The sequence below is a fragment of the Anser anser genome, assembly GCF_964211835.1.
Source record: "Anser anser genome assembly, chromosome: 5".
In the NCBI taxonomy this organism is placed as follows: domain Eukaryota; kingdom Metazoa; phylum Chordata; class Aves; order Anseriformes; family Anatidae; genus Anser; species Anser anser.
In genome coordinates this window covers 10,472,617-10,485,503 of record NC_139725.1, presented here as the reverse complement: position 1 = coordinate 10,485,503, position 12,887 = coordinate 10,472,617, and the positions used below count along the sequence as shown (strand labels likewise).

General features: G+C 40.1%; 1 protein-coding gene across 17 annotated transcripts in view; it reads left to right on the top strand.

Moving 5' to 3' along the window:
• The window catches only part of ANO3 (anoctamin 3), a 262,481-nt gene that overhangs the window by 110,218 nt on the left and 139,376 nt on the right, over positions 1 to 12,887 (top strand). For 2 of the 17 annotated variants that reach the window (XM_083838213.1, XM_083838209.1), the window contains exon 1: positions 7,343 to 7,481. The exons of the other annotated variants lie outside the window; for them this stretch is intronic. In XM_083838213.1, coding sequence (XP_083694339.1) covers positions 7,436 to 7,481 — 46 coding nt within the window. In that variant the 5' untranslated portion in view covers positions 7,343 to 7,435. Of the gene's footprint in view, positions 1 to 7,342; positions 7,482 to 12,887 lie in introns of those variants that run through there. 17 annotated transcript variants of the gene reach the window in all.

Here is a 12,887-nt window from a genome sequence, read left to right as displayed (position 1 = left end):
AGATCATAAGTATGCTTGAAAATCTTGCATCACCTTTCTATCAGCCACAGGTATTATGAAAATCTAAGTAAAATACTCAGTTATGGAACAAAGCTCTGTAATAAAAGAAAAACAAAACAACAAAAAAGCCTTTTGTTTTGAAAACCCACATTATTGCAGTTGGATTTGATGCTAAATTCTGTAGTTTTAAGGACACTCATAATATATAAAAGAGCATCTGCGCTATCATTATTGCCTCTTTTCTGGTTAGGTAACAGTATAGTTCCCCCCAGGTCAGGATATAGGATGGCTAGACCAGATGGCACCATACCACTTTGGATACAGAACACTGCCTATAGCACTAATGGCAGGAGGCATGAGTCTTGTGGGAGTTGACCTGGTATAGCCAAGCAGGCAAGTTGTGTGGTGGTGGAACGCAGAAGTCCGTGGGATGGGCTAACCCACCTCAGTATGTTTGTTCCAAAATGACGGGGAGGTGATTGATGCATGGTAAATGCGTGGGGGGGCTCACAGCTCACACGTTTGGCATCGATCTGCTCTCAGATGCTGCTGTCAGAGAAAATACATGCTAGTGGCAGAGCTGGAATGAGGATGTAAGGCCCAGCATGGGGTTATGCAGCCATAAAACAGCCTAATCATGCAGCAGAAAATAAGGCCAAAGCTGTATGTGAGCATGATACCGAAGAGAGAAATTTCTGTGAAGATGCTAACTGAAACACCCTGTTACAATTTTGTTGATGAAAATGCAAAGAAAAAATAGGCATCCTTGAAAAAATTCTCAGTGGTTTCTTTTGCTTCAGAGGATGGCAGGTTGTCTGACAAGGAATGCAGGCATGCTGTGAGATAAATTTAAAAGTAAAATTATCATGTCTGAACCTATGTCTGATCGCGTCAATGCTTTATACAAGTTGGAAAGGAGAAGTCTGATATTGCTGTGTAGTGGCATTACATTGCTGTGCTAGCTGCTGCCAAGAGGATACATCAGTTTTTTGGTTCAAATATTTTATTGTCCGCATTACTGTAATGCCTAGGACTTGCAGTCGCAGACTTAGAGATTGCTGGTTTGACTTCCTTGAAGAATCGCAAAGCAAGAAAATCTGCCTTTCCTGAATGAACCTTAGCAATTAATTTCACTTCTTCCACACATGCAGGTAGTGTGACAAACTCCTGTACCCTTGCCATACTGTTTTCATCTTGCTGTGCATGGAGACAGCCAAATGACTTGCAGGTAGAGGTTTTGTGTATGAAGTGGCTGGCTATGCTCATAAACCATGTTCATTCTTCTTCTCTTTTCCGTTTTCTTTCTGCTCCTTTTAAGAGTTTAAAAGGTGCCTTTTCCTGACTTTTTTTGTTTGCGGGAGGGAGTAAAAAACTGTAGTTGGAAAAGAATCAGGTCTGTGGCCAAATAAATCCAAATAATAACTATGAGATTCTAAACAAAACTAGCTTGGAGGTCATGAACGGCTCTCAGAAATGGAACAGAGGACTGATATCTAAGCCAAGAAGCTGATGACCCAAAAAAACAGTAGCAAATCTAGGAGCAAACTTCTAAGCAACAACTTATAACTTTTTTTTCTTTTCTTTTCTTTTCTTTTTTTTTTTTTTGCTGTAGATTTAGACTACACAGCTAAGAACTGACAAATTTTAAAAGTTTCAGTTATTGTTATAGACATTCTCAAGGAACATGGTTTTAAAGAAAAGATGCACAGATTTTCAAAATAGATCTAAACAGTGGAAACAGACATTATACAATAGGTTTATTACTGATAGTGATTTTTTAGTCAAATTATGGACTATGTTCATATAAACAATATTATATGTTCTTTACTTAACAAATTAGGCTGTTAAGCAGAAACAGAATTGCATTGCAACAGTTCATAGGCTGATACTTCAGAGCTGGAGAACACTAATCTCTTGTGCTGTTTACTTCAGATAAGAAGCAAAATAAGAAAGCACACATATAATATGAAATAAAAATGACTGTTGAAAGTTGCCTACTTAGGAAATTTGGATAGGGTTATATATCAGATGCTGTTACTATAGTTATCTTTCATGCTCTTCACCTGCTTTGTGACTTCAGTGCTTTCTCTATGATCTTTTAGTATTGTTGCAGAAGGATTTTTTCACTTCTGTAAAGGTCTGTTCCAAGGATTACAGCATGTTCCACGTTCAAGGATGCCAAACTCCTGTCTTTTGGCCCAAATCTTTTATAACAAAATGGAGCTTCTCTGCTGGAAAAAATAAATAAATAAATAAAAAATAATAATTTGTGGTAAACATTAACTATAAGTTTGTCTCTGTTCCTTGTTTTAGATGGACAAATTATGGCCAAAGCTGGAAAAGTAATTCTATTTAAGGATGTAAACATGAATCTATAAAGCATAAGCCTAAAAATATGCATGCAAGTACAGTGAGCTATCGAATCAAAGCCCAAATGCTTTATATCAGGCAGAAAACACAGACCTTGTGGATATAAGAAATTTCTACCTAGTTAGAGAGAAAAGGTCTATTAAATTACCATAGAAATTAAATATTAAAATATGGAAATCAGTGAGTTTCATGGGTTTGTGTCTTAGCAACACAAAGTAAAATCTTTATAGAAATGTTCCATTTTTTAATTCATCTATTACAAAGTTTAGCTCTGTAATCTGCTTTCTAGACCTTCTCCATTGTGACTGACAGCTTTATCAGACTTAATGAGGGACCTCCTCATCATGCTCGTGCCTATGGCAAAATTCCTACTGTTTTCAGTAAGAACAGAACATTTGCGAATAATTTTACTGTTCTGCTAAAGAAAACTGGCAAATATCAAACAAGATGAATTTTGTATTGCGGAGCTTTAAAATAGTACAGAAATGTCCTCCTTGCAGGAGTTGTGCTCAACAATTCTCTAACCGTTATTTTTTCATACTATTTAAGTCTGTTGATAGAAAATCAATAATTTTGGATGGTGCTGTAAACGTGCAGTGTCAGACAATATTTGAGACCAAGGAATTGCTTTGGTGTTCTCAAAGGTCTTGCAAAATATTACCGTATATTACTGGCCATTTAGCATCATCTTTCTATTTCACGCTTCGATGAGTGACATAAGTATGCATTCAACCAAGTCCTTCACTAAACATACGGAAAAAAATGCATAACTTCATAGTTTGTTTTAATAACATTTCCAAATTGTGTGTTTTCTTCATAATTTAAATTTGCTATTTCCCACTTCTTTGAATTTGCTTCTTATTATGTATTTTGTTAAAACCACTGGATGTCATCTAATCCACCCTCCTGTTTTGGAGCTTTACCATTGTCATTACTAACCTGGGTCAGACATAGTTTGGTCAAGCCTTGTTTTGGAAATATTCAGGAATGGATATTTCACTACTTTGTCACCTGTTCTTATGGTGCATTACCAATATAATATTTTTTTTCTTAATGTTCAATCTAAACCTCACACATGGCTGTTGTCATTAATCAGATCATCTAGCACTAAGTAGAGTTTTATACTGTCATCCACATAACTATTTTCAAGTTAGTTGTAGGCTGCTAGAAGTCCTTAGTTTGTTTTTTTCCAATTGAGTTCATTTTCTTATAATTGTTGCAGTTCACATATTAAGGACCCCTGATCATCTTGGAGATGTTCTATAGAACAGCTACACGGTCTTTCAAAACCATTCCTGAACTGAGGGTGCAGAGGAGCAAAGCTAGACAGAATTGTATATGCGGCTCAAGTAGTGCCAAGGGAAGGTTAATAACCATTTGGTCTGTTGGCCACATTTCTCCTAAGGTTTGCTTTATTTGTGATGCAAGTGCACTGTTAGTTGGCTGTTGTTCAAGCTGGTGTTTCCCATAACCTTCAGGTCTTTCCCATCAGTGCTGCTGCTCAGGCTGAATTGATGTACGGGGTTTTTCCAGGTGAAGAATTCAGCATTTGTTGAACCTCATGAGTTTCTGCTGGAGGAAATTTAGTTCTCTTTCTGGGCAATAGGTAACAGCTGGCTACAATTACTTGTTGATATGGCTACATTTCTCAGGGAAATAGTTGGCGTATGCCACTTATCACAGGATAACTATGTTTTAATATAAAGTTTTAATTTCATGTGGCTTTCTGAAAAGTACTGTGAAAGTACAAATTTCAGTTTAAATCATCTCTCTCTCATAGCCTGTTTTCCTAGCAAAACAACATCCTGATAAGTAGAAAGTAAAATCTGGAGACTCAATCTTCCTTTTATCAGGTGAAATTTTTACAGATCCCAAGAAGTAGATATATACATAAAGCTACACGTTCTGTGATCAAATGAAACCAGATGAGGAACTCTTAATTTCTAATCTGTCCTGACAAAGACTCCGTCTCATGAAAAAGACATGTCTGAGTCTGCAAATCTGTCTATAAAACAGAGTTCATGTCGAAACTGAGTACCTCAAACCTGAGCAAAAACTCAAGATGATGTACAGGCATATGAACTTTAACTTTTGAGTCACAATTTTGATTCTGGTGATTATAGACTTAGAGAGTTTAAGTCTAATTCTGTTTGATCCTGATCTCTTCATCAAGTCCACAGTTTTGATCTATTGTAGAAACGGTTTACAAAATGTCACACTGAAGGATAGTGTGAGTCTTACCTTAACATGACTTCAAAAGAGAGAGTATTCATTAGGGAGTGAGGGTGGATTTTTGAGTTTACTTTAACCTTCAGAGCCAATGTTTGTTTATATGAAGCTTAAGAATTTGTGCATTTCCTATATTTCTTAGCCATTAATTCATATTGTTCTGTTATCTATAATATAAAAAAGCTATCTAAACTGGACCAATATCTCTCCTTTTCTGAAGAATTAATGTTCCAGATTGTGATATTACCATACTTTAACGCTATCAAGCTTACTCAGTTGACAGTGTCAACCATTTAATTTAAACCACCTTTGTAGAGGTATTTTTATTTCTCTTTGCAGACCTTACCCCCAGCTGTTGTAATTGTAGTTTCATGCATATGTGCTACATACTGCTAAAAATAGAGTTGCATTATTAAGAAACAAGTAGAAGAATAACACTTTTCTGTCCTCGGGTTTAATTCCTCTGCTGGGTTTCTGATCACAACCTTAGTTTTAGCCTTAGTCTTTCTCTCCCCATCGTTCCGTGTACTAATAGGGTTGGATCAACCTGAATTCAGGAGTTCTGTAACTCTCCGTATGGGACCACGGACAAGAAATGGGATGGATGGCCTAGAGTACCACGTAGCTGATGGACTCTTTTCCGAGGGTGTGCGAAAGAACCTCTCTAGGCTGTATTTTTACTTACTAGCACCTTTTTTCTTTCTCCTTATTGTAGGTTATTATCATACAAGAGCAGTTCTCTTATGGTTTTACTCTGTTAACAAAGGGAGCTGAAAGTGTGTTTCTCCTCTACTTCACCTTTAAGTCAGAAGTATCAGCCAAGGCCTCTTGTAGGAATAGGTCTGGCCTCTACAGCCTTACAAAGATTTAGACTATTACAATGAAGAACTACATCTGCTGCTTGCAGACTATAAACGATTAGTTATTATTAAGTTTATAGTGTCATTTATGTTACATATATTTTTTTGTCCCCCCCATCCCGTGACTGTCAGTCACTGGGTTTACATTTAAGTTTTACTTCCCTATTTCTTCATTCTAATGTTGTAATTAAAGCTTGAAAGCAAAGAACTTAATTCTACCATTTCTTTTGGCCTGCTTCTGATTTTTCAGCATTGGTTGATGACCAAGAGCCAGCTTGGCTTCTTGGCTCCGCTTGCTTTATTCTGCTGTGCAACACCAATAGTGCTGTCTCTCAGCAGGAAAGAGCTGTTCCCAGCAGCTTTGGAAGCAGTTTTCCTGAGATTGCAGGAGTGCAGAGCAATGCCTCATCTCTTACGTTCAGTGTGCAGAAGGACACCAGAGACTGACAGACGAGTAGGATCATGTCTTAACAGCACCATAGCTTCTGTATCTTTTCTTAAACTGACAACAAACCTTTTACAACTGTTCAAAAAACACCCCACAACATTTGGTCAGCTATCCTGAGGAGGTAAGTACTTTTTTTTTTTTTTTCTTCTTGAATTACGATAACAGTTGGAACTGTCAGCTTCGTCTTACATAAGTGCTGCCTGGTATACTCTAGAAGAAATTCCTGGAGAATACCTCCCTGCCATTTTAAAAAAACCTGTCTATGTACAAGCACCTTTGTATGGATGTATTTGTTTATGTGCAGCTGTTTAGTATGTTTTCATAATGTAAAAAAAAATCTTAATATTTATATACATATATATATATAGTAGTTTTTTAACTGCACTGATACAGACCAAGCAGTACAACTTCCTAGTACAGACCGGCCTGTAGTAAGGGGTGGCAAACATGTCATTTGTTAAGCAGATGGTATGCTACAAACCCCAGTCAACTGTGGAAAAGTTTTAGCTTGGCTTTACTACCAGACAAATCTCTAGTGCACCTTCTAGCACGCAAGCAGACCTACTGACTCTTTAGGAACGAAACAAATTTTGTCACCAGCTGCACAGGTGATTTACTTAACTTTTGGGAATTAAGTAATGCGTGTGACCCTCAGTGGAGAAAAGGGTTGCTAGATAGTGCTGGAAGCGGAGTGGAATACCAGACTGAGCATGCAACTGAGCGAATTTAGGAAGAACAAGGAAACAGATTATTGTGGTCAGAAAAAAAAACGGCAACACAACATTCAACAGAGGTTGAGTGACGCTACCTCGAAACGTAGCGCAGCACAAGCCCTGAGCAGGGGGAGGTAGGGAAAGAAATTAACGCTTATAATTTTGCATTTTTCATTATCTTGAATGATCCTGTTGGCATCCGTCATGGAGAAAAGGAAAATTAGAACATAAATAACATAGCAATGGGACGCAGCAGGCCTCAAGTGTGCAATGTAGTGTCTTTCTGTAAAAAGCTATGTGTAGCAAGACGAAGACTAAGCTTGTAAACGTGAAAAAATCTGGTGACATAACAGGAGTTTATGGAGTGATGACAGGAAGAAGCGGCTGACATACCAAGTTACACAGATGTAAGGGCATTTATTGCTGCGTGCAGGAGGTGCGATTTCTCTAGGTGACTTTCCTTAGCCTCCCGTGTAACACCTGATTTCTTTTCAAGGGAAGGGGCAGCGCAGCGGGGGGTGATGTCGGGTCCGGGGGCGATGCCGGCCGTACGGGGGCTGGGGCTGGGGCTGGGGCTGAGGGAGCGGGGCCCGGAGCCGACCCCATTCGCCCTCCTCGGGGGCGCCCGCCGCCATTCCGAGGCCTCCGCCGCGCGGCGGGCCGGGCCGGGCCGCCCGTTACCACAGCAACGGGGGCTGCGGGCCGGGCCGGGGCGGGCCGAGCCCGGGGCGGGGCGGGGCGGGCCGGGCCGCCGGGCTCCCGCCTCCCGCGGCCGGCGGGCAGGGAGAGACGGCGGGCTGCCGAGCGGCGGCACGATGGTGCACCACTCGGGCTCCATCCAGTCCTTTCGGCAGCAGAAAGGTCAGTGGCGGCGCGGGGCAGGGCGGGGGGCGGCTGCGGGGGCGCCGCCTGCGGCAGGTGCCTGCCGGCAGCCGCAGCGCAGCGCAGCCCCTCGCCGCCCTCCGCGGTTGCGGCGGCTGCAGGGGGCCGGGGTCCCCTCCCCTCCCCTCCCCTCCCCTCCCCTCTCCTCGGGGAGAAAAGTTTTGCCCCCGTAGGACGGGCGGTCCATCGCTGGGATGCGGGAGCGGAGCAGCGGCTGCGGGGGGCTGCCCGCCGCGCTCCCACCAGGGGCAGGGGTGCAGAGAGGACACCCCTAGGACACCCCTAGGACACCCCTCGGGTCCCCTTGGCTGGCAGAACACGGGCTGTGCTGGCCAGCAAGCGCTATGGTGAATACGTCCTCCGCTGGGGTTAGGGATGCTGCGAAGCCTTTGCTGTGGTTGCGATGGTAAACGGTCCTTTCCCCAGTAAACTCCCAGTATTTTTTCCTAATCGTGGAACCCATACTCTTTTCCTGCGTTATATTTTTCTTTTTCTTCTAATTCTCCTTTGTCAGGTAACACGAAACCCAGATTTGTTTCACAATCAGCATCTTTCCATGCTTCCTCTAGTTTTAGTTCTTAAACAACTCTTTTTTTTCGGAGTACAGTATGTCATAAATTATGATTTAATACGGCGCTCTCCATACATAAGTCATGGGCTCACTTATTGGATTTGCCCTCATTCAAGTTCTTGTGTTTGAATGGCTAGTGAGAAATAAATAATTCAAAGCACTTATTCCATTCTGGTAATCCCATGATAAATTTAGTTCCTTGCTGTAGAGGTTTTGCATTTACTGCCTATCTTACATGCAGTAACGAGCAGTGCTGTTACACATTGCATCTAGTTTATCGAGTACAAAGTTAATTAAACAGGATAAGAAAATCTTTTTTTTCAAGTGCCATGGATGTGTTTATAAAAGCATCAAGTGATTTGAATCTATGTTGTAAATCTGTGGTTTTTGTTGTTCTTGTTTTTTTTTTTTTTTTTAATTAGAAAACTTTTTTTTACGTTACAGTAATGATTAGTTGGAGTCCCTGTCAAGGTTCTTCAGGAGCTGTTCAGCTGCTTTGTAATAATATTGGGGAAAAAATAGCCCCAAACTAACTTCATCATATTCTAGCTCAGGGAAGATGTTTAATTGCTTTGAAACCAAGCTGCGCTGCACAATTTAAGAAATTGTGTGTTTGTGGTAGTCATAAAACTTAATAATAATCTAGTGTTTTTAACCAGTAACCTACTGAGAAGCAGATCCTTCTCTTTTCCTTACACCTGAAGAAATCCTGAGTAAGGTACTGAGCCAGTACTGAGATTTTGAAAAAGGGAGAATGCTCTTGTGGAGCTATGTAGCCTAAACAGCACAACTGGGCTGTGCATCGCTTTCCTGATAACCTCATCTGCAGTGTGATGTGTGCTAAATCTATCTGAATGAGTTTGGTCTCAGCTTTTCTCAACCTGCTGCTTCTGGGGATGCGGGAGGACAGCATGAAATCTTGGGTGAAAGGCTACAGAAAAACTAAGAAAACATAAATCACAATCAAGAACTCATCATCTAATCAGGAGGTGTTTGAAAGAAGTGGAGAATCTGGCACCTTGTCGTTGGCGGAAACTGATCGCAGAAGCTGAGCATCATGTCATTGCCTTCAGTTTTTCCAAACTTGGTCTTTTATGTTATTCTCCTACTTTAAGATTCCAATGAAGTTCTGTTCTAACTTAGCGTAGCTGAGATTTTGACTAAATGCTCTATTTGTTTTCTAGCTGCTCACAGAACTGTGCCCTAAATTCCCTTTTTTTTCTTCTTTACAAATCAGTGGTAATCCCCACGAAATGGCCAACTGCCCATCACAGCTGTGCCTTACATGCTTCACTTGCATTAAGACCAAGCTTCATTTCTTTTGCGGGGGATTGAAGGGGCATAACTTTAATGTGGATTCTCAATCATATAGGAAAGGTATAAAGCAACAAAAACAATAGCTGATGAAAAAAACAGAAGTTGATATTAACCTTTTTAGATGCAGCGGCTGTATACCTGCTGCCGTATAATGCAATATTCAAACCAACTTGAAGAGAGGTAACATTTAAGATAGGAGATTGAATGGCTTAGGTAGCATTGTGTTTCTTTACCTTACCTGCTCTGAGTGCTTTTTACTAGCTGAGAAGACAAATAGCATTTTTTGTACCAAAGCTATCTTTACAAGGCTTGAGAGAATTAAAACCAAGTTCTCTAGGCTCTTGGGTGTGTGGGAGTCCTCAACAGAGAAGAAAACCAAGAAAAATGCATTTATACCCCAAGGATTTGTCTCTCGTTGGAGTTTGTTTTCTTTCTTCTGTTTTTCCTCCTTGGCAGAGTGAGGAGGTGTTCACAGTAGGAGGCTGCCACTGTAACGTGCCAGTGTGGTTGTGTCTTGCTGCCGCTTCAGGTTGTATACGCGGAGTGAAACTCTCAGTTTTCAAAAGCAGCAGTATAGCACAGCATAGTGTTATGAAAACGCTGCGAGGTTTGAAGAAAGAATCTCGTTCACCCCTACAATTTTTGTTCCCCTTCTCCTATCTGAAGGTATCCCTATCAAAAAGAGCAATGTGCAGAAGGTAGACTAATCCATGTGTCTGCACAGTAGTGCATTAGATCTGTTGAGCCATCTGTAGAATATTGCTATTTTTAACTTCTGTTGTGGCAGAAGTTGCTTTTTCTGAAATTACTTTCCTCAGAAATATTCTCAAATATGTCATTATTTCATATACTATGCTGTACCTTTATACTTCTTATCTTTTCAAAGGGGGATTCAACCTATGGCCTCATAAGAATTATGTCGAGGGGAAAAGGAAGAAATGTTTCTTAGTTCTTTAGAAGAGAAAAATCTCCCATCAGATGTTAATTTGCAGTTTTGCTTAATACCTCTAAGTAATAAATAACTGTCCAGGAAGGACAACCAAGAATGAGGTAAAGTTGCTGAAGACAACAAAGACTGTCTCCATAGACACTTTGTAGCTTAATAATTCCAGGGAAAGACAGCTGGCTGGGATTTGGTAGTTGATCTCAAGCACAATCAAGTAGCATCCTTTTAAATGCAGAAGATCAAAGTGTGTGGTGGCCTTATGGTAGACTTTGTGGAGCTTGGAATGGATACGGGTCTGGTGCAAAGCAACTGCTTGTTTCCCTAAGAAGCTTCACTGAAAAATGCTTCAGAAGGAGAGGCAACCTAAGGCTTGGAAGAGGCTCTTCTTTTAACAGGCACTTCATTGTGAGTGGGTTTGAATGTTTCTGGCCCGACAGAAGGTAAAAACCTATGTTCTGGGTGTGGGTCAAGGCCATAGTGATGCCTTCAAATTTTAGGATCTAGATTTTTAGCCCTGATAAACAGACCACAATTTCCTGTGTGCTCTGTTGGGTGCTCTTACTGACTGTTGTTCTTTTTTAATGCCTCTATTAAAGCTTTTTAATGAGAGATAAAGGCTGGGAGAAATAAAAGAAAATATATTCTTGCTGTAAAACTGAAGATTTTTTTTAGCATGTTGTATGAGTTTTAGGTACGTGGATTGCAGATTAAATCCAGTGCCTAGCTTGAGGTACTTCTCATTCTTTCTGTTCAAGTTGTGTAACAGGACAGAAAGGTGTTCAGCAACTTCAATTCACAGCATGGCTTTTCTTAGTGAGTGCTGATTTAGCTCCTCGAGGGATTTATCTCAGAATTGCCTGATTTCTGAGCAAATTGGGCATTTCCACAAAGGATGTACTCCAAGATCTGAACTGATCAGTGCCAAATATTTTGTTTAATTTCTTAAATTTGTTATCTGAAGTTGTAGTGTGTTTTAGATAGTTTGAGGATTGGATTGAGAACCTCTGAAAAGCTATAGTCCTCCCTATATGGGAGCACTTGTTACTTCATTAACTGCTCTTTGTTAATGAACAAACACCTTTGAGCTTCTTAGAGGAGCACTGCTGTTTTGGATTAGAGCATTTTTGTTGTTATTTTTTACTGTAATTTTAAGATCTTAATGATCTGCATTACTTATAAAGTAACTTGTAAATTCAATTTGCATTCAGGTTGTGAATTTAAAGGAGGGTTTGTAAAGATCACCTGTGTTTATAGTGCTCCAGAGTTTTCAGCATTCAGAAATTTAGAGTTCTAATTAGGATTTTCTTGGAGAATTCTCCAAGGATGTTTGATACTTCATTGGCTCTGGTGGACCTAGTACACTTAGTAATCCAAAGAAGCTGCTGAAAGCTACTAGAAGATGTATTCTGTCTTGCAAGTTCATGAGAAGTTGTCTTTTACCTGTTTTTCGCAGGAGCAGAAAGAACAGGTTTTCATATTAGCATGAGGAAAAGAATTTTTAGGGCTCAACTCTTTCATTTGTATTCCCAGGAGCAAACTAGCATCTACTGAAAATTTCAAAGCTATCCTCATCCTGACTCTGAAAGCTGAGACCAGCACAGCTATTAATACACTCCTTTAAAATGATACCATATTCAAATGGTGCCATTTATAATGCTCTGTCGGTGCACTGAAAAGCCAAGCCTAATTTTTTAAAAAGACTTACACCTGAATGTATTTGCTCTTATATTTGTTGCCTGGTACAGCTACGCAGTTTAAGGTGCGCTTCCCCTTTTTCAATCAAACATCTTAGAAGAGCCCATAATCAGTCTTTTTATTCCAGACTGTGCTGTTGTGGTATAGAACTTAATTGAAAATAGTCATTAAATATGGCTTGTTTAACCTCCTATTATACAGTGCTCTAGAAGTCTTGTTATGTTTTTCCTCACTGAGCAACTATTTAAAACGAGAAACCAAAGGAAATCTGAGTTTCTGGTTTGCCGCATTGCTCTGCTGTCTGGCTGCAGATGATGACCCTGTGGTAAGATGTCTGGGCATTAGCTTCCTACACGCTGATTTAAGTACAGCTTAGCAGGGTATTATCTGTGGTCAAACCTTGTACCTGTTCCAGAGCTTTTCATATCTCCCTCACTAAGGACCTGTTAAAATAGGCATCCTGTGCCAACACTGATTTTCTTTAGAGCTCTCATTTTACCATTTATACTTCGTTGCACATCACCACAAAAGTACAAGTTCCAAGCCTGTCTCCGTGTTTTGGTTGGTTTGTTTCACTTTTTTTTTTTTCAGTTTTGAAATCTGCTAAGTGAAGAAGATTAATGAAACAAGTCTGGCAGTGTGAATTATTCTCTTGAGTATTTGTAATAATAGTTTTAGTATACTGGATTTGATTTTATAAAATTTTGCAAAAAAAAATTAGCAGTAGTCAGCAGTTTGTGATTAAGTATATTTTATGTCTTCAACCGTGACAAACTGAACAATTGTCTCAAGTAGAGGCAGTCCCAAATCCCAAGCTCTACAGTTAGGTAGCAGTGAACGAAGTGATATGTTTTTC